The sequence below is a fragment of the Lingula anatina genome, chromosome 6 (assembly GCF_051362555.1).
Source record: "Lingula anatina isolate TDL-2025a chromosome 6, LinAna3.0, whole genome shotgun sequence".
Taxonomy (NCBI): Eukaryota; Metazoa; Brachiopoda; class Lingulata; order Lingulida; family Lingulidae; genus Lingula; species Lingula anatina.
The window spans coordinates 22,330,295-22,352,506 of NC_141772.1; the positions used below are offsets into that span (position 1 = coordinate 22,330,295).

The following is a 22,212-nucleotide window of genomic DNA, read 5'->3' on the forward strand; positions in this document are numbered from 1 at the left end:
TGTAGTTATTTGATGTTCTTTACTACACTTCAAATTATTTTTAAAAAGCCTTTGGCCGGATTTCTTTTAAAGCAGCAATTTATATTAATTGATATACAATATAGGGAACTGCGTTTCCTCGACCATTAGCCATACAGACATCCGTTGCCTTTAATGTCTAATAAAGAGATATAGCCTCCTAGACGATTGAGGCGTGAATGAATTATGCGGCCGTCATATCCAGTGGTTGGGAATTAGAGCTATTTGAGCTGAAAGTAATTGACAGGTTCAAAGGAACCGTAGACTTTGACGCATTTCTAGGAAACCGGACACAGGAGCGCCCTCGCAAAGTAAAGCAAAAGCAATAGATTTATCGCCTTGTAATAAGAGTCATGTTTTACTTGTGCCCAAGAACCTCTCAGAAGGAACGCATAAAAATAAATTGGAATACACACATTTCCTTTCCACCCTTTTTTCCCTAAGTGTTCTATTACGATCAATGCAATTCAAAGCATCGTCGTAGTAGGTGCAGTCGCGCGTGGGGGAGTTGAATAAATACGTTTTTGTCGGTTTGATTTTGATGAAAATACTCCAGGTCATAGACGACAATATATGACGTAGATTTGCATCCGGGGATTCTATTTTGGTAAACATCGCGTATTTGACGAAAATTGAAATTTTCTTTCTAAATATGGTCTTAAATGGATCCGCTCTCATATTATACAAAGTCGAATTATAACCCTATTTTAGAAAACAATATTTTTAATCTTAAACTCTTAAAATAAATAAATGAATAAATAAATAAATGTATAAATTATTGTATTTTTTCTTACAGGTCGAGTTCACGATGTTGAGGGAAAGGAGAAGCAGCTAAAGTGCAACAACCAAGTGCCTTACGAAACGCCAGACTCCCACTCCAACTCCACTAATCAATTTTCTTTTTCGCACACGCGACCATCTTCCCTGTCGTTCGATAACAAGCAGGAAAAGCCTCGAGCATCTCCTCCTAAAGAAATTCGTAGGCTACAGCCGTCAGACAAGAAGCGCCCGGAGCCTGACCCTTCCACAAAGGTTCCGGTGAAGCAGGCAAAGCACATAGCACCTGCCGACATAGGAGTGGAGCGCCGCCGCCAGAAGGATCTTCTAGAACTGGAGAAACGCTCAGCAGCAGCAGCAGTAACAGCGGCGGCGTATTCCTCACACCATCACTCACACGAATTTCGTCTCCACAGACCTGGTGCGCCGACAGCACTGCCGAGTCTGGATGATAGAATACTCCACCGCTCTCACTCCGCGGGGGAGCGGTCTATGTCGACCGATAGTTCCACCAGTCCCCGGAGTCTCTCACCGTCATTCGGCTCCCCCGGGAGCTACCGAGACAGCCCCCCTCGCTCCCCTTTACTCCGCAAGCTCTCGCCTCCGTTATCCCCGCACGAGGATGTTTTCCCTATAGCTCTGATAGACATATCACCACCGCATGACGGGTTTGAAAATATGACGGAGCCTAATGGATCGCCCCAAGTTTTACTTGAAGGTGATTTAAATTCCAATGTGGTCTTACCCACTACGGGAAACCGCAGGACGAAAACATTCAAAGAAAATGACTCCTTTCCGCCGGTTAAACCGAGACGCAAAGAGGGGAGTTTTGAAGATTCCGATCTGGATTATTCACGGGGCATAGACCTTGCAACATTCGCGGCCACGATAGCCAGTGATACCTACAATTTGACCAGCCTAACGGCGTCTCCGACACATTTATTAAAAGTCGGACCAGACGGTAGTAAGGAATATGCAGACGGTTCACCAGAATCATCGCCTTCCCCCGTCTCACCCATTTTCTTAGAAGAGATTGATGAAGGCGGGCACGATATTGACGATCCAACAGAGAAAGAAATTGATTACCAAGGTACCCAGAGACAGAAAGCAAGGCCTCCGAGCAATGATTGGTCCCCGGTGACCGATCTATCTCCAATAATCGATGTCTCCCCTTCCATCGAGGAGGAAGCTCAGAGAGAGATGCTGGCTCAACAAGAGCAGGAGAAGAAAGCTCAGCAAGCACAGCTGATTCCTGGAATGATCACGTCATACGAGTCAGAGGAATGGGAAGACGAGGACGTTTACTCATCGACCGGGTCTCTGAAGCGTTCTCAGAGATTCGACGATATCAGCACGCTAGGTTTCAATGGGTCAGCTCCCAAAAGGCTAATCGAGTATATAGACAGCTTTGACAGTATCGACAGCTGGGATGACATTGACCCTAAGACAAAGGATGAACGCAGGCTCAAAGACTCAAAATCTCCTTCAAAACTAGATGGGGATCCGAATGCAAATTACCCCGCCACATCGGAAGCCGTTAAGCATGTGATATCCGAGACTGTGAAAGCCACTGTGTTTCAGGGAGACAGTTTCAGTGACGACTCTATAACACAAACAAATGAGCACGCCCGAGACGCGCGCGATGATCGATTAAAAGGACATGCTGATCAATACAACCCTACGCAAAGGTCAGAAGCTAAAATTAATTCAAAAGAGAAGGAATGTAGAGCACAGGATGTTACCGTACCGCCCAGCTCTAAACAATTGCAAGCGCTAGTGGCCAGTTCTGTGAAAAATGAAAGGACGAAGTCGGATTTCATAACCGGAAATACATCCGCCAGCACAGGAACAGGGTCTCCGGCGCGAGACAAGAACAGTAAGGGGCGACCCACTCCGCTGATTTTAGAGCTGCCATCCAAGGGATACGAGGACGGAGACAGTAACGTGTCTCCACATTACAAGGTTTTAGACTCGCCGCGAACCCCACGCGAACAGCGTCAAGGGAGCGACACTGTAAGAGGAGGGGAGTACAAAGACGAGGGAAGACCGTACAGCCCTGGCTATACGTCTACGGAATACGATGAGGAGACGTACTGGTATCCTAGCCCGGTCCCCACCCCCGAATACGCCACGTCTCCGCCCGTGCCCCGGTCACCTTCGTATCTACCCAAAGAAGAAGAGCTGCGCCAAGCCGTCGAGAAGCTGACACAATACACATCCGATTCCATTTCCGATGACGAGTGGATGAACTTGAAGGTAAATATGTTTTACAGATTACTCTTAGATCTAGAGTAACTACCAGCCAATCATGGTGCTGACGCCTTGATATTTACGGGGTACCTTTAATACGATCACTATCCGGCTGGGATTTGAGCAGGCATCAACGCCGATATTAATCTAATACCTTCATTTCCCATTTGGCTCTCAACTTTATGATTAGAACCTTAAAAGGTTTTAGAAGGTATTCACCAAAGCTGGGAGAAAAACCAATAATCGAATTCAGGGACCACGTGTACATAACCTACAGTTTAACTAGTAGAAATATGTGCAGTTTCCCAATACGACTAACCTGACCCCCGTTGTGTACTGGCTATATGCCCATGATTTAAAATGATCGATCCATATTATGGAGTATATAAAATCAATTAAGTCTTTACGAGGAGAAAAGTCCACATTCTAAAGCAGCACGCGGCGGCGGTGTGCTGTGGTCTGAACGCAGCTCAAATGCCAGATAAACCGCTGGTACTATCAGGCGTGAATTAGCTTTATATTTTATTAAAACACACTGTATCATTACCATGGTAATTGAAGTCCCGGGGAGAATTGTTCTCTCAGCAAATGGTCGATAATACACCGCCGATGATCTCAGCTCATTGGTTATTTTTCTTCACAGGGTGAAAGTAATATGGACGAGGCGGGGACGGCCAGAAAGCAGGGCAGGCGGAGACTGCCTTCGGTGCCTGGCAGTGAGCAGCAGCAACCAAAGCCCGTTCCTCCTCCAAAACCGGCTCATTTACTGGCGAGGAAGCATTCTGGAGAATTGCCTGTCGTTTCTAACAATACTCCGCCTGGAGGCCTCACAGTGGCAGACACTACTCCAAGCCGTGGCATGTATAAAAACGGGACTGTCCATGAATCACCAAGCCGAACAATGAAAGTGAATAGTTTTGAAAAAACCGAAGGCAGTGCTGCCCCCAAGGAGAAAGGTGTCCTTGTGGCTAAAAGGGCACAGATGTTTGACACCCCAAAACGAACACTACCGGAGCATAGGACAAAGGACGCTGTGGACGCCGGTAAGAGAACGCCAGCAGTAAAAGATACTCAGGGATCTAAAACTGCAGAACGCAGAGGGAGCAGTGAGTTGAAAAGGCAAACTGATACAGCAGCCAGACAAGGAGGTGTGTCAAAAAATCAAAACGGTCACCGTGCTAGTGTCGAGCTGTCGACCGACCAAGGTGATGTCGATGATGAAGACATCAATGTCTATGGGTACAGAATTCCCACGGAAATTAAAACGTTAAAACAGCAGCTAAAAGAGGAGTTGAAATTAGTCGTAGCCACGAGGAGGAAATATTACGACGAAATGGAAGAGATTCGTGCCCTGGAGAAACAGCTGGATGAGATCAGATCACTGGAGGATAAGCAACGTGTGGAGCTTAATGAAAAATTACAGCTTATGAGACGAGACACAGACAGGAGGCTAAAAAGCAGCAGAGATCGGTCAACGGAAAGGGATAGGGGTGAACGAGACGGGGGAGATTCTGTAGACTCGGTAAGCATCGCTAGTGATTCCAGTGGGGAAGACAGGCTGGTCGCTACCACTGCTACCGCGTCTAGTGCGCAGCGGAAGTTGACACCTGTTCCTGTGCAACTGCGCATGTCGCCTCAGGCATCACCAAGACGGGCCCGTCACAAGAAACAGACAGCTGAAAGTATGGTGGCCCAATTTTCACCAATTAAAGAAGATAATGATATAGAGAGCGATTTTCAAGCTCGACTTGAAGCCGAACGCATAGCCAAATCTCTAGGCACCATGCCACCTGATGTAGACGCACTTCCTGGCGGTACAGATGCTAAGACACAACACGCGAGACGATCATGTACTAATGAAGTTGGCGGTTTAGATAATAGCACTTCTTCCCCTAACTTAAGTAAACACGTGCACGATTTTAAAGCATATGTTAGCCCCGAGGCCAAATACGGTAGACTAAGTGTGAGCGCGTCAGACCTCCAGGCAAAACAACGTCTTCCTCATCACCCAAATGATGAGATTGAAAAGAGATATCGGGAAGAAAAGAAGCAGCATCTGCAGTTGGAAATAGAAAAAAGGAAACGGCAAATCGAAGAAAATGCCATGTTGCAAGGGGAATTGAGAAAGATTGCCGAGTCAAATTCCTCGATGGAGATCTCTCAGGCAACAGACTTTAAGCGTTCGCAAAGCCACGATTCGGTTGGCTACAGGACTAGAGAGAACATACCCATCGGAATTATAAAACCTTTGGAAGACAAACGATCGACGTTGCCACAGGGACATGGACTCGATGAACGTCAATCTTCCGACTTCGAGGACATATTTGTGGGAAGAAAATCAATGTCTCTGACAGCCTCTCGTATCGAGAACTATAGCTCGTCGGAGTACTTAGCCCACAAAACTCTTCACGGCGAAGAAAAGGCCTCTCTTTCCTCCTCACCATACAAACAGCAGCAACAACAGTACACAAAGCTCGCGCAGTCGCAGCCCTCTCTCTTCTCCTCCAGCAAGGACTCGGGGATGTCCAGCTCTCATACACTGGCCGAGTGGCCACAGAGGTCCACCGTAGACTTATCTACCTTTTACGACGGATATTCCGATTTTTCGAACCCACCCACGGAGGGGGAGACCAGTCCCCACAGCGAGTCCCCGCCCCCCATGCCGTTGCTGGATGACGTCACCCGGAAATCAAGGCGAATTCTGCATGGCATTGGGAGCAGGCCACTTTCTGAAGAGTTTGATCAAAGTTTCAATTTGTTTGATGGTGAGTAATGTTACATTTTTTCAAGCAAATATGATTTGTTATTATTACGTGTATAAAACGTTAAATGGATTCTCGCAGTTTACTACAAAGTTTTTTTTTCTCTTCTAAGCCTTTCACTGTCTTTTAATATCTCTTGTTTTTGGTTATTCCAAGTGTCAGAGTATTATTCCATCAAAATCCCCATTAACAATAGAAAAACACCATCCATGTAAATAAATAAATAATAAAACATCATGCTACATGTATTGAGGAGTAGATCAGAATAACGCCACTACTTGCGCATTCTAATTACAACTACCATGTAGATAAAATGCGTTCCCTTAATTTCTAACCGCTCTATAGTCCCGTCGATCAGCCATGATGGCAAATCCCACCGGAATAAATTTATCGACTATCCGATCCACAGGGACAGTGGTATTCAATCACCCATGTCTTCACCGGTGGTAAGACTTCCCCATGTATTATGCAGGGTCAGTTAATGTACAGCGATTTGCTGCCTTTATTAACTGCCATCATGGTTCGTCAAACGACAGTTTAATGTAAGGCCTGCATCGTACATGGCGGCACGACGGATGAGTAACCTTACTTACTGAACCCTGAATAACACGTGATCATTAGGCTGTTGATGGCTTCTTTCATAAACAGTTGATCGATATTTTGAAGTCTGTACTAATTACTTAAAAGATATACATTTATTTGCCGCGTTTTGCAATCAATGATGTTAATATGATTGTGGACCCAGTGCCTGCTTTCGTTAGTTTGATACGTTAATTGGACAGTTTGATTACCGCCTTTGTCATTATTTTAAATGATTAATGACGGCATTATTTTCAATCGTGTGTGGCATCAAGTCTACTGTATTTTAACATGATATTTATTTAAACAGCCTTGTTGTCTTGCTTAACGATTTTATGCTGCAACTGTTTTGTTTCGATTTTCTGTTTGCGATGCGCACGGATGGCTGTCATTGAGAAAATAACATCAAAGCGTTTCTCAGGAAATTTAAACTTGGAAATCGACAAGTTGGAAATTGACGGCAATCATTTTTTCGATTTTTTTTCGTAGCTATGCACATTAATCTTTCTGTGTGTTCCTTAGATGTTGAATATCTGAATTCAAAAATCGGGAAGACCATAAAAGGATTCTGACATCAAAAAGCCCATTTGTAGTGTTAATAACTCTCGAGAAGACGACGCATAGGTTTGTTGTCGTATGTTTTAAGAATCTCTGGCAAACTTTTCCTGGGGTAGTAGCTTCAGTCTGTACCGTATCACTCCATGTATCACAGCACACTTATTACATCTTACTCAGGTCCGTGGGCAGTGGTGTTCGAAGGGTTCCTTTTGTGACTGCTTAAATAAAATGTGAACTAGGTTCTGTGCCAAGTTTTAAGTTGGGTCAATGATTAGGGAGAAATGTGAAACTGCCGGTTAATAACAGGCCTGTAACAACCTGTATTTTATTTAGTACGTACGGTCTGATAGCCTTTGTATGGTTTGAAGAAATATGTATTCAAAAACATTTTATCCACCTTGGTCCAAGAACTACCTGGCTGCGGTAGGCAGCGCCATAGCGTGAAAAGGTATCAGTTGGCAATAAGAATCAATTCATTTTGACAAGAAAACCTCCCCCGACGCCATACCTACGTGGACACATCCTTTACGCTGGAGTGACATAACTAGTACAATTTATGCCCTGAAAAGATCTCTCCCAACCTCATGCAACGATCTAAGCATATTGAGATTTAATTACTTCTGGGATTACTAACCTGCAAATTGAGGAAAGCGTGCATGCCTATTTTGGGCTGATATTGATCTGACGTTGTGTGAATCACACGATCATATATGTCGTACTAGTGTAAAAAGTAAAAAAAAAATGACATACTGTAAGTATTCTCCTTGACATAGATATTGACTTTCAATAAACACCTGTATCTTTTTCCTTTCTTTTTTTTCTTTCTCCTTCTTATTTTTTTATCTATTGCTTTTATCGTGGAAGCCTATTTGTATTAAGAGATGTTGATATACTTAATGCTATGAAAGGGATAAATTTATGTTCCTGAAATGCCACATCCGCCCAAGTTTAACAAGTTATAAAAACAAGAATTGCAGAGAGAAAACGCACATGATTTTTAGTAACATTTATTTTTATCTATCTCATTTACTTATTAAAATGTGTTTAATTCATTTTTTCGTTGTTTTAGCTATGCATAGATACGACAGCACGGACAGTTTGGGAGACCCCAATGAACGGCTGATGGAACACCTCACCGAGGGCGGTATTACCATACTCAAACAGATGGACAGGAAAAAACACGTAGGTTAACACTTTGAAATAATATTAATATATAATAAAATTATATTAAGGTATTATAAAGAGGCTGAAATATGTATGTTTTGGAATAGCGTGTATCCGGAATTATCGTTTATCTCGGTCAAATGTAAAGAAGCAGAACCCACCTTTAATATTTGCAGCTTGTAACATTAACTATTTAAAGAATTATGAAAAATCTTTGCGTCAGCCTCTTAAACCATTTTATAGAAATTCCACGTCTTAAAATCAAGAATTTAAAACTGATCTTATTTCCCATCCGTCAACCTGTACATCACTGTCCATCTCACGACAGATGTAATTGACCATATTCCAGACGATTCCATTAAGACCAGCTGTTTAAGTACATTTTAATTTAATATTTCCGTGAAAAACATCAAAATATACTCTGGAGGTTTCCTTCGTTCTTAGAGAAATATCGCCAAGCAATATCGCACTGATCATGAATAAAGTCGATCTTGGCGTGCAAGAAGACACGTGTCCATAACCGCGATAGTGTGGCAGAATTACACGTGAGACAAAATGTATGTTAACAATTCCGGGAAATACAATAGTAAGGAAATTGAAAAAGGGGAGTCTGCTTGAACTCCGGTACCCTCATCTATCAATTCCATGCTTCCAATAACATTTATTTGATGCGATGAGAAGAGCGTGCACTGAATACACAGCGATCAATCCAATGATAGCGAGAGGAGTATTCATTATCTGGTTTACATTAAACGGAACCTTGACAGACTTTTCTTAAGAAAAAATCCACCATTTTGGTGACCCAGTTTGTATCTTGTTCCATTAATTATCGAAATGCAGTTTTATGTTGCCAATGCAATGGCCTGCTCAGATTCTGGTTCTTGATGTGATGCCGAAGTAAGATGGCGACAGTCGCAGGCCTATTTCAGAACGCCTCAGCAGACGACAATGCAAATTAGAGTGACAACGTTGACTCACCTCGCGAGTCAACCTCAGGGAAATCGTGACTCAAGAATAATAATTGAGAATAATTGGACGTCGTTAATATTAATAAGCTTTGCTTTACTTGGGGGTTTATTGGAAGCCACCTGGTGTGCTTCGGGTAAGGCCAGAAAACATTAAATTATTGAACTAAAGAAGCCGTACGCATGTTAAATACAATTTGGGCTCAGTTAGGGATAATCTTTGGCATTCGAGACTTGGGGGAATGTCCGGAATACCAAAGTGTTAGCACTTTATGGCGAAGATTGCTATGAATCCTTTAAAAGGCGCTGGATCTGGCATATATGAGGATTCTTGTAAACTGTTTACAGGCTCCTTTTTCTCTTGTAACACGTCCAGTACACGCTAAATATTAAACAAAAGACATAATATATACCACATCCAAGCCGATATTTCCTTACAGGGTTTTAACAGTACAGGATTTTTTTATTTATTCCTAAATATTATTATTCAACAATATCTGCCCGTCCATCTCACTGTAAACTTACGCCACATTTCCATAAAATGTGCATGTATCAGCCGTTTCTCCGCAAGTCCCAGTTGGCTGTCGACAATCATTTATGGAGGTCGATCAGCCAGCCGCTAATTCAATCAATGATGCCTGCAGAGCAAACTAATATTATTGAGTTAGCATGCTTAATGGTGATCCATGGGCTGCTGTTCCACGTCCAGCCGTATAAGAACGATGCGTTGGATGTACAATAGGCTTTTGCTTGGAAAACATACCCATTTTGTGTGATGCATGTAGATCAACTTGGGGGCCTCATCAATGTTAATTATGCTCTGTTGCCTTTAATTTCTTTAGAAGCATAAGCACTGCATGACCGGTATCCCTTAATGTGTATATATGCCTTGTTATTCTTCCTCGACGATCTCATGGTAGATACAGAAAATGGTTCGTCGTTATTCAAATAAAAAGCATTTGACTTATTGAAAGAAACAGATTTGGCAAAAGCTACATTAATGAAATTGCTTCTGGGTTTGTTATTCTGAACACGATGTGGTTTTGGTCGCTGTGAAAAGTGGAAATGGGTCAGTCCCACAACCAAGTTAAGGTCCTAACAATTTAAATTACAAGGGCACTTTACTCGACCTGTCTTACAGAATATTTGCACGGGTTCTTCTACCATCTTTTATCCACGTGCGCCATGTGTCATCAGGGGTGATTCGGTAGATTTTATATCTTCATACTTGTTCTCTCAACATCTCAAAAAGAAAAGAAAGAAAAAAAGAAAAAAAGAGAAAAAAAGAAAATCAATCTGTAATGGTGTTCTGATTTTCATAACCTTAACCTTGCACACGTGCTTGTTATCACGCAAAACAACAAATCACAGAAAAATATTCCAGCACGCCATTGAGATAAAATGAAACAATTCTTGTCTGCATACATGGTAAAGGCGATTGCCACTGAGTTTATTTCTTGTAATTTTTCAGCCTCCTCCTCTGGAGGAGAAGAGATACCCGTTCCCTACTAAGCGCATCCTCCTAACCCGTGACCCCAAAGACCGTTCTTACAGAGGTGGGTTGCACTGGTTTTCCTTGGACAAGAAGAACCCCGGCAAGTCACGTGATAATGTTTCACATTTTTTTACGTTTTACTCTATTATTGTCTCTATACAGTAATTTATTGTTGTTATTAGTTTTTTTTATCAGAGCTTGAGTAATTGTACAATTTTTTTCTTTGCTTTATTAGCCTTACTGTTTGATCCTTTATATCATTTAAAAGTCGTGCCATTTGTATTACACTCTATATTAAAACTTACTGAACTTACGTCAATGTAGTCATTTTATGAAGAAAATCTAACATTTTGATATTTCATTCCGATTCTCTTCGTATTTTGATTTACACCAGTGCATTTCTCTTTTTGTGATGGAATGTTTTTAAAACTATATTTGTTGGTTTTAAATCAGAATGTCTGTTTGGGAAATATTTAGGCAATTACTATAATATCAGTTTATATATATTTTTTGATAAATGACAAAAAACACGTGTTAGGCACTACTGATCTAATTTTTCAACCAGTTGAGACAGTACTGTATACTTTTTGAGGAATTCCTTCGCATCATTTATCAAGCATTCTTACATCGAAATCTATTATGATTATCAAATAACAAAAGAAAGCAGCAAACTGAAGGCTGGTCGATAAAGAACCGGGCCTGGTTATTTGAGGACATGAAAGAAAATGTTTCCGAGGCGTGGAGAGCGTGTTGAAGTGCGTGCCATGTAGACGTAGATACAGTGTATAGGGCGGAACCTTAATGATGAGGATTTGGCGTGTAAACATATTTTTGCTTATTATATATGTAGTGCTTTTTTTATTGATTATGCACATTGCACAGCCATCAACACCTCTATCCCCTTATAGAAATGCTTTGCATAATAATGCTTTAAATATGTTATACGTAAGCGTTTGATTTGATTTTCCGGTCTTAAAGATTTTGGATCATTTACAGGCTTTGAAATATCAGTAAATAAACCCTGTCGGTACAAGTCACGATGTTCAACGAGCCCTGGGCTAGAGAAGCGAATAAATCATGGCATAGATATTTTAATAGAAATGAGAGATTACATTTTCCTAACTATATTTTGAAGTTAGTTCTATTACTTGGCTTTAAATTAGACCTTTTTCCCTTATTTGATATTCCTATTATTGAACTTTTTGCCTTGGTCAACTTAATAACGGGATTTCATGGATTTTTTAGGTAACAGTGTTGGCTTGAAGATCGTTGGTGGTAAATTCATCCCTGGGACTAACGAAGTTGGCGCTTACGTTGCCAAAATTTACCCCGGCGGTGTCGCCCATCAGCTACATGGAGAATTACAAGAAGGTAATGAAATATCTTCAGAAAGGGGAACGCGTGTTTGTCAAAGCTGCAAACAAAGCCCCTCTAAAACAAGCTGATAATGAGAATGTAACAAACTGCACAGTGCGAGAGATCGGATGTGGTTTGGTTACAACAGTAAGGGCAACCTTTAATTTGGGTGAAATGTGCATGTATGCTAAGACTTGTATATTGCGCAATGTTGCAATTGTTGGATGAACCAGGGAATAGTCTGTATTGGCTGTAAGCCGAAGCCAAATCGATGTGTCGATTTAACCTTAAGTGTCGTTTTGGTGGTGATGAAATATTGAGTAAAAGCAAACCCTAAAGTCAATAACAGAATTGACCTGACCGTGCTGCTTCATTGCACAAAGTAAACGGGGTTTTTAGAGCGTTTAAAAGACTGGAAAGTAAACATCTTTTAACAATATGTATTGCGTTTTTTATGCTTCGTTACCAATAAATTACAATGTAAAATTCATATACAGTTATCAGCGCGTCATCAGTGTAAGCAATCAAATTATCTAGTGACTGAAGCTGCTTGATAGTGATTAAACTGATCACTCTAATATCGTTACCTGTTAAATAGGTGATCACATACTGGAGTGGAACGGAATCCCTCTCACTGGTAAAACGTACGAAGAGGTCCAGAAAGTAGTGTCAATTCCAAATGGAGAAATAGATATCGTGGTGAAAGTGTGAGTATAAACATTATAAACATCTCTCTCTCTCTCTCTCTCTCGCTCTCTTAACAGACACACATTTTCTTTGCCAATTTATCTAATGAAATACAGTAAAGGAACCATCTCCATTGTAATATTTTAGACATTCTTCTTTTGTCTGTGGAAAAACGAGCCAACTTAATTTTTTTTTTTTTTTTTTGCACTTAACGCGCATTTTTCTAATGGAAAAAAACACCAGCCAATATATGTGACCGTAACACTATCCATGCTGCATAAGACAAACGACCACGTTCAACACGATCAGTGTCTGCGGTATGTCTTACTCTGGCTGTCTAGCCTGCTATGTACTAGCACCTACAGAACGGAAGAAAAGCAGACACTGGTTGACTTAAAATACTATCAATCATTTCATTACTAAACATTTTCTACATTTCTCATTCTTTCACGTTACATGTAATACCCCGGTAGTTTGTATTGAGATGCATCGGGACAAAATGTAGGAATTTATCAAAATCGGATAACTGAGGAAATGTCTTCAAATTCAAACATATGGATCTTTGTACTAAATTTTAAGGAAATTTAATTTGCAGTAAAGCTACTTTTTATAAGAAAATGTGGGAAATTAAAATCATATTTTAGACTCTCTAAAGTAACAGCTCCAAAGACTACAGAATATATGTAACTCTCCGTGGCATTTGTTTCACAAGCACAGTGTAAAACATAGCCTATCGATTTTTTAAGTTCTTGAATTTTCCTTTTTTTATCCTTTGCATATGTTGCGTAGTGGGAGCAATCTCCTAAGCCCGGAGAAATCAGGCACTATCTCCAGCAGTCAGTCTTCCTACGACAATCTCGAGTTTGTCAGTGCGGACGACTTGGATAACCTGGGTACGTACATCTCACCATAATACAGGTGGTCTTTTCAAAACCTCAGTGACTCAGGTTGTTGTTTACATTGTTATATAGTAGCTGCAAGATGCTTTGCTTTATTTCAGACCAAGAATTATGTACATAATTGGCATACTATAAAAGGCATTTTTATTTTTAAAATGTGATATATTTTTCTTCATAATGGACTGAACTGTTTCTTACAATTACACATCTCCCTACAGTTTCTCTCCATTCGAAATTACACGCATTATTATTTCCAGACAACTACGTCGTTATGCACAAGGACCCTCCACCGAAACGCGGCGTGGACCCAAAGACTCTGGCGGCCCACTTGGAGGGTGCAAAAGAGAGAACGTCCTCCCCGGCCGTCTCCCCGTCGTCCTCCCACCCCGAGGTTTTCCTGACCCCCAGCGCTTCCACGCCTTCACCGCTGTCAGACGTTCCGGAGACTTCGAAACAACCAAAGGTACATATGGTCCCTCCAGTGGTCATTACATAGTCGCTGGTAATACTTTCTGGGCTCTTGCGAGGCTGCGCCATTAAAATAAAGGATCCTCTTTAATCAATAGATATCGCGAGGTCAAAGGTCATAATACGCTGTTTTTTATCTTTGTTATAAATAATGACCAAACTGGACGTAAATGGTGATGTTAAATTATAATAAAAGGTTTTGATCTTGATAGCCATTCCAGAAATTATTCATGCCCCTAAATACATTTGGTATTATTTTTTTAACAAATAATGGTGTAGGACATCGTCCTTTTTTTCCCTCTGTCACACACTTCTGCACACTCCGTATGAAGGCCGTAATAGAAGAACAGGTTGAGCAGACAATGACACGTCTAATCAATAACCACTTTAGGCATTTTGTAATGTTGCATCCCTCATGTAATCGCGAAGGATAATATAGGTCATTTTCCGTTGTCAGTAAGGTTATTTACATCTCATTCTACTACTGGGTGATTAAATGCTAGCGATAAATGGCGCTTTTGTCTAAGCATCTGTCGCGATTCCAGTGCTCGGTAGCCATTTTAAGAGATAATGCTTACTTTGCTTATGTAACAGTAAAACATTTTAGCCCCGGGGCCGCTATTCTCGTCTGCCGTACATTTGTACATGGGTGTGAACACTTTCCCTAAGTCCTTTCCTATGTACCAATTGATCGGCCGTCATTTTGCGGGGTTTTTCTCTGTAACCATATGCACGCTTGAGGCAGTGAAATGTTTCATGAAAAACGAGGTGGCGATTTCGCTATCTTAGCGTACGCTTGGCGTCACCAAGTATTCCTCGGCTGGTTGTTTGTAATGCAACTTGTAACGCGTTGCCTACTGGGGGGTTTCAACACAATTGTGTCACGTAGCACGTTTTCTTTGCACTTTTGATTAACTTCTTTATATTAACTCTCACTTTCCGAGCGGAGATTTTTTTTCATTAAAGCTTCTGCGTTACTAATTTCCTAGGCCAACACTTTTTCTTTTCCTTCATCTGTGGTAAGGAAGCACATTGTAGCCTACAAATTTTGAATTACGATACAAAATATGTAAAAAAATGTAATCTTAGCAGATTCAGTGTAAATTCTCCTCTGAATCTAGCCCTTGTGATATCAGAAGAGGGATATAATTTTAGACAGAAAAGTGAGCTACATGTATTTTGAACCCCACGGCTTTAGCACGGGATTATGGGCGGCCAAAAGGGCAAAAAATCATGTCGTCGATTCAGTTATGTTTCGTCGATTCACTGCCTTCCCATCGATTCAGTTTCAAGTTTAAACGATCCTGTCATAAATTCAACATCTACTTTCGTCAATTCAACTGTCAAATATTTCTCATCTACGGTGTATTAAAACCAATGCTGTCACTATTTTCGTCGATCGTGTAACTATTCTCGTCGATCGTCTAATCTCGTCGATCGTGTAACTATTCTCATCGATCGTCTAATCTCGTCGATCGTGTAACTATTCTCATCGATCGTCTATTCTCGTCGATCGTCTCATCGATCGATCGCCAGAGGGCGCTGCGGTAGCACATTGGCCTATCACATGACTATCAAAATGGCAGACAACAAAATGATTGCTAGTGAAATAACATTTTCTCAACAATTTCAATTTTAGTTGTTAATAATTAAAAGATATTCGGTTGTAAGGACATTATTTTCTAGTTGTGCTTAACTCTGACCATGGCTGGCCGAGTTAAAAATTACCGCGTGATTGACAGACAGAAGCACGTGTTGCTACCGCAGCGCCCTCTGGCGATCGATCGATGAGACGATCGATGAGAATAGTTACACGATCGACGAGATTAGACGATCGACGAGAATAGTTACACGATCGACGAAAACAATTTGACGATCGACGAGATTAGTTACACGATCGACGAAAATAGTGACAGCATTGGTTTTATTACACCATAGATGAGAAATGTTTGACAATTGAATTGACGAAAGTAGATGTTGAATTTATGACAGGATCGTTTAAACTTGAAACTGAATCGATGGGAAGGCAGTGAATCGACGAAACATAACTGAATCGACGACATGAATTTTTGCCCTTTTGGCCGCCCATACGGGATCCCACTGTGTAAACTTTAATTTATGTGCGCGGGAATAATACACGTGTCATGTTGACGTAGAAGAAATGAAAATCTCGGTTTGGGAAGTGAAAACAGTATTTTATTTGTGTGGCGTGTGTATTAGGTTTGCTTTCACCTTCGTTTCAGGCGGTTGGTACTTCTGCACGCCCTTGTGCACAATGCTCCTGCTGCCACCTATCTTCCGTTACATCTTCTGGGTACGTTTTCTAATCTCTTTTACCTCCCTCTTCTCTGTTTGCTTCCATTCTGTGTGGCAGGGTAGGTCAACCTCCCCGCAAAAGCCTCGCTTTGAGTGCAGCTTCCCCCTGCTTCATATATTGATGGCTTTATTACGAGATCTTCTCAACTTAAATGGGTATAGAAACGCCGTTTTGTTTGTACGGAAATAAGATGCGGTGAAATGCGCCAAAAAGAGAAAAGAAAAAGCATTTTCTCTCAGTTTGATAATGAAAAATTTGTGTTTGAAACGAATGTAGGGTCTTGTGCTTTTGCTTGGAGCTTGACTTTGCCATTTCCAGATAGTTGATATGTTTTCCTTATTTTATAGCTGATACACAATCCATTTAGTTCGTTCCCCCCCCCCCAACTTTCCCTCACACTTTGCGAAAACCCCAAATTTACAACACCCCTATCACCATATTTATGTGCCCGTCACAAAACCTTCAGTGTATGTTTACTGTATATTTAAAAAAATACGGCTTCTGGGTTTAATGCTCCCCTGGTATTTTATGCATTTGTAACGATAGTATGAATCACTTTTTGTTCCCCAAACAATTTCAAACCATTGCGTTTGTAAAGTTTTTGATCACAAATATATTTATATATCTGTATTTACACCAAAAATTCAGCAGTTAACCATCCCAACAACAGGCAAAATTCCTAGACAAATGCAGTAAAAATGAACTAAACAAGAAAAAAAATAGAAGCCGACATTCTGTCTTTTGCAATGAAATGGCGGTTCCTTTCCAGAAGCAACGGGGCGGCAACAGCGGAGAAAAGCGGTACTTGGGGGATTTGCAGCTGCAGCTCAGTTACGACAACCGTGACCAATCTCTTAACGTCCATATCATTCAGGCTAGGAACCTTCTGCCAAAAGACAGACTGACCGGCTGCTCGGATCCTTTCGTCAAGGTGTATTTGTTACCGGACAGAAAGTGAGTAACATCGGTGCTGAATATGACTCTTTTCACAACCGAGTTGATCTGGGAACAAACTAAGCCGCGGATCAAATATGGTGTGACCCATTTGAAAGCATCCCGTATGACCCGCACGTTACCCTTTGCAACTGCAGGGACGGCGGGCATTGGAGGGGGAATAAATTAGGGGATAATGCAGCATGCTTTCAAGTGCTGAGTTTGTTCGTGGATCAACTTGGTTGTGAACACAGCCTAGGAGTAAATGTTCAAAGTCAATGAGGTACATGCAAACAATCATTTAGGTCGTCATCTAGTGAAAGGTCTCAAGTGGAGACAGAAACGTCGTTGGTTTGTCGTTAAAAATAGGTCCACAAGTGCCGCTATTTGATTTACATATATCCTTGATATTCTGGATTGGAACTGCAATATCTCTCAGGCATACAAACCCGATAATGTTAGGACATCCTTCTCTTTCTTACAGTTCAGAGAACAAACGGAGGACTGATTATGTCCGGAAAACGCTGAATCCACAATGGCACCAGAGTTTCGTCTTCTTTCATCTCCCGAGGGAAGAACTACCGCAGAGGACGCTGGAAATTACCGTCTGGGACTACGACAGGTTTAAGCCTAATGACTTCTTGGGAGAGGTGCTTTTAAGACTTTCTAGTGAGTATAACAAATTCATTGACATTATCACTAGACTACGTAAGACTAAAGCTTAGCAACTGTTTAGACATCCTCTATACCTTGGTGATTGAGTTTCCTTTGCCTTATAATATTCTAATGTGCAAATAATCTTAATAACACTAGCCCAAGTAACAACATCAAAGTAAAACCTTTTCGGCTTGTGCCAAATTAAATATTAAAATATTTTAACTCTATTTTCTCTTGTATCAACCTCAGATGAACGTTACCTTGACAACAAACCACACTGGTACACTCTTCATCCTCACATGGAATCTCACAGCTCGTTACCAACCTCGCGAGATTTAAAACATCAAAACGAGAGAGTGAGGTCAAGATCACGGCCGCGACCAGAACAGCCTAAAGGTGACAATGTAATGCCTAGATCTGCGAGTCAGGTAAGGGTTAAATAGTCCGTATGTTAAAGAAAACATAATAAGAAAATCGTCGTCATAGGGAGTTTTAAATGTATACATATAGGCCTATAAGTTATTGAGGGTTACTCTAATTGAAAAATAGCAAATGTCACTAACTGTGATTGTATGGAGAAAAAGTTAAATGCTGATTATGTATTGTCCGTAACGGTGCCCCGTATTTCTTGCTAATCTAGCAAATACTTTTTCGGCGTTCTTCTACGTATAAATGCTGTAAGCGACCTCTAATTGTTACTGTAAAACGTTTTAGGCGGCTTACCAGGTACTTTAAATAACACGTGTTTTAGCATATTGTTGTCACCCTAGTCAGCTAAGCACGTTGTTTTCCAGCCTCCATCTCGTAGGAACGACCGGATGAGAATGGCTAGAAGAGCCGGCTCGTTGGAGGAAGATGACGATGACTACGAAGGTAAAACATTTTAGTATCTTAACATGTGAAACAGTTTACAGCTTTGTTTTGTTGCAAATCAGCGCGTTATATAGTCACTACTTCGGAGTTAGAGAAATGGCGCGAAGAATGTGGCGAACCTGCTTATATCGATATATACGTCCATTCTTATGACTTTATGGACCAAAAGGTTTTCTGACGTGAATTCAATCAGTATGCATTGTCACCAAAATCACTGAGTTATACACATTACTGCTTGGCGTCACTGTTAAAAAACATCATAAAAAATACCTCGGTCTGATTGTTTGTCTGTAGATAAATATTCTTTCTGTGTAACTGCGATGTGTGTTGGGTCACTTTTTAAACTGCCTTTGCACCCTGAATAAAGTGGCCCATCTTATAGTTTAAGGTCACTTTACCTTTTGTACAGCGCCAAAGAAGGCCCGTCACAAACGCCTCGTCTTTTCTCTCTCCTGCTGCGCTTGTAGTCGAAAGGACTCAAAATTCGCTACATTGTAAAAAAAGGTAATATACATTCGTATGCATCCATTCTCTATTGTATCCGTCACGTGTACCACATATTTGGCACAGTATTTGATAATTTTTTAACCATCAATTAGACTGCGTCGCGTGCATGCATTACTTGAAAACATCTTATATCAGATACCAAAACTGTACAAGTAATTAGCATTCAGCTGCGCTAGAAAAATCATTTCGAAACGCGCAACACACAAACCTATTGCCAAGTGCCAGTCCCAGAGTGCATGACAGTTGCACATCTGACACGTATTCATATTTTCAGAATCGGGGCTACACTGTAATTTTCATCAACAAAACTTCCATACACACGTTACAAATGTATATATGTATACTTTCCAAACTTCACACAACAAACTCCCGACAAAGCAAAAATTTCCAACTGGAAAAGCGAATATCAATCAGTAACGTTTCCTTTGATATTTTCACACGTTCCTATAGGCGAGGCACGCTTTCTGCGGTTCGAGGCGCCACCCCCCTCCTCTACACGGTCGTCTCCGATACCCCATACTAAAGTTCACCCTCCTGATCTAGACTCACCGATGTCGGACAAAACGCACTATGGTACACTCGATATTGTGTATATTATTGTCGTATTCTTTTCTCAAATATACATGTGCTTCTGCGATGTGCTCTTTTGCCCTTTTGCTGCTTTGCCTGTTGTTGCCAGATATAAGGTGTGAGAGGGAGAGCTACATGTATGTGGTCGCCAACAGAGGGTGCTACCTGTCAACACCGCATGCTGTGAATGTGTCGATATCATATTTGTTTGCTACATAAAATAGAGCATTAAACCTTTACGCCTTGGGTGTGAATCTTTAATGTACGGACGACTGAGAAGCAAAAATCTTGTAGTCTAGAAAGCTGACCCTGATAAAATTTTTCAGAGTCTAATGTAAGGTCTGTACATGCCCGCTGCTTCTGTGCAGTTTCATCAGTCATGATTCCCTGACCCTTCTGATGTGGTAACTGCTTTGTTGGTCAACATTTCTATGCGCTGTTATCTAACTACTCTGCACGACCATATTTTTTATGTTTCTGTTTAAACACGCCATCTTGCAAATAGCATGCGCATGTAGATTCCGTAGTCGCTATTGCAAATAAAACCCCGCTATCTCGCTGTTTTTCTTGTCATGCCACATTCATAATGTGCGTCAATGTTTTGTTCGAACCCAGAGTACCCCGGTAGTTGTCTTTTTCAGTGTAGTACTGAAAACATCTCGCAAATACCTTAGTCAATCACATGTATCTGTAGGCAGACATCAGTATTATAACTGCTATATTAGAATATTCTTTAGTACCGACTTTTTTTCTACAGGCCATGGCCAATTGGTACGGGGACTGTGCTCCTGCATGGTGCCAAAACTCCGAACGTATATCCTCTGCAACTGCTTACAGTGTCCGTTGTTATTCACATATTGAATGCATTGCACGTTTTTATTGCATATTAAATGAAAAACATGCTGAAATATTTTGAAATTGCTTAGGAATGAATTTGTCCGATATTGCATGAAGCCATTCTGCTTATATAAAAAAACACCATTCAGCAGAACCGCCATTTTGTTCGCATGTTGTTTATTCAGTGTCAGCATTTTAAAACCGTTTAAAACCTTTGAGAAATGCAGTATCAATGTGCTACTTCAAAACAAATACTATGCGGTGTTATAAAATGGAATATCTGCTTTTTTTTCTTTTCTGTAAGTTCCTGATATCTTTTCCTTACAATGGGTATTATGTAGAAAATATTTAACATAGATTATCGGACACCCAGCAGAAATATTTACACGGGTTGTAATCACAGTCTTTGTATTATTGTAGCGCACTCTTGATGGAAAAAACATGGTACAAGGAAGAGGAAATTCGTGGTAAGTTGCAACCACTTTTTCCATCAACGAGAGTGGTTAGCTCTGTCCATGGGGCATATGTGTGTGTGTGTGTTTGTGTGTGTGTGTGCGGTTGTGTGTCCTGAAATTTCAATTTTAATTAATTTTAATTAAAATGCCTCGATTTGTCCCTCGACAGTTAAAAGATGTCGCGTTCGTGATTATTTCATTAGATTGAAAATAGCACTTGCTACGATAGAGACTTGACGGTCTATTTTGTACATAATGCAGTTTATATTTTTATTTTCAGCTCTTCCCACTGATGCAAAAAAGAGGAGATGGACAAATACTCAGCTTAGTTGGAGCATAGGAACAACATGTCAATGCACGAGTCAACAGTAGGAGGTTTAAAGGGATTTTTTGAAAGCTAGTTTTTACATGGTAATCATGGTACAGAACTTGCTGTTGCATTTATATTTTCCATTTGTTTTGGGTAATTTCATAAAATTGATCGCGAGACTGCATTTAAATGTGCTGAGCAAAACTTCTATAACCAAAGACTTTGAATTAGAAGTGCGGCAGAATGGCTAAAGCCAAGTGAATATAGTGTGTTTCGACTGCCATACAATTGAACTGTATACAAGAGCATTACATTCAACCTCGCTTTGTTGCATACAGTTTTATTTGTGTAAATGCCATGATAGTATTCACTGTGGAGGTCTCCAAAATGACCACGTGCCAAGACGTACTGGTACCTACAGCTGCATGTGAAACTGAATTTCAGTTTTGTGTGTACTGCTGTTGATATATATAAAATGGACTATTACAAAGGACATTTTTCCCTCGTCTTTCAAACTGTATTGTGTGATTTCAATAATCTATGGGCCAACGGCCGTGTTTTATATAATGCATATACACAAAGCTTTAAGGTCTATTAGTTGGTTTGTACATAAAATTAGAAGATTATTGCGTTTACGATAAAACGTGCATTTCACGGCGTACGGTTCATTTATGAATTACACACGCACGCACACACACACACAGACACACATTGATGAACATTTCTTTAATTACAGATTAGAGGAAAGGTGCAAAAACAAGGCTCGCTTCCTCAT

General features: G+C 40.8%; 1 protein-coding gene across 7 annotated transcripts in view; it reads left to right on the top strand.

Annotated features, from left to right (window-relative positions):
- LOC106175070 (uncharacterized) overlaps positions 1 to 22,133 on the top strand; it is a 62,398-nt gene extending 40,265 nt beyond the window's left edge. For 2 of the 7 annotated variants that reach the window (XM_013556885.3, XM_087015153.1), the window contains exons 5-19: positions 815 to 3,051; positions 3,689 to 5,810; positions 8,014 to 8,126; positions 10,545 to 10,668; positions 11,814 to 11,939; positions 12,523 to 12,631; positions 13,401 to 13,504; positions 13,768 to 13,973; positions 17,065 to 17,249; positions 17,713 to 17,897; positions 18,135 to 18,313; positions 18,680 to 18,758; positions 19,716 to 19,838; positions 21,093 to 21,139; positions 21,408 to 22,133. In XM_013556885.3, the coding sequence (XP_013412339.2) occupies positions 815 to 3,051; positions 3,689 to 5,810; positions 8,014 to 8,126; positions 10,545 to 10,668; positions 11,814 to 11,939; positions 12,523 to 12,631; positions 13,401 to 13,504; positions 13,768 to 13,973; positions 17,065 to 17,249; positions 17,713 to 17,897; positions 18,135 to 18,313; positions 18,680 to 18,758; positions 19,716 to 19,838; positions 21,093 to 21,103 (5,903 nt within the window). In that variant the 3' untranslated portion in view covers positions 21,104 to 21,139; positions 21,408 to 22,133. Of the gene's footprint in view, positions 1 to 814; positions 3,052 to 3,688; positions 5,811 to 8,013; positions 8,127 to 10,544; positions 10,669 to 11,813; positions 11,940 to 12,522; positions 12,632 to 13,400; positions 13,505 to 13,767; positions 13,974 to 16,221; positions 16,293 to 17,064; positions 17,250 to 17,712; positions 17,898 to 18,134; positions 18,314 to 18,679; positions 18,759 to 19,140; positions 19,263 to 19,715; positions 19,839 to 21,092; positions 21,140 to 21,407 lie in introns of those variants that run through there. The other 5 variants (XM_013556887.3, XM_087015152.1, XM_087015154.1 and 2 more) reach the window with 5 other exon arrangements.
- Positions 22,134 to 22,212: the final 79 nt, after the last annotated feature.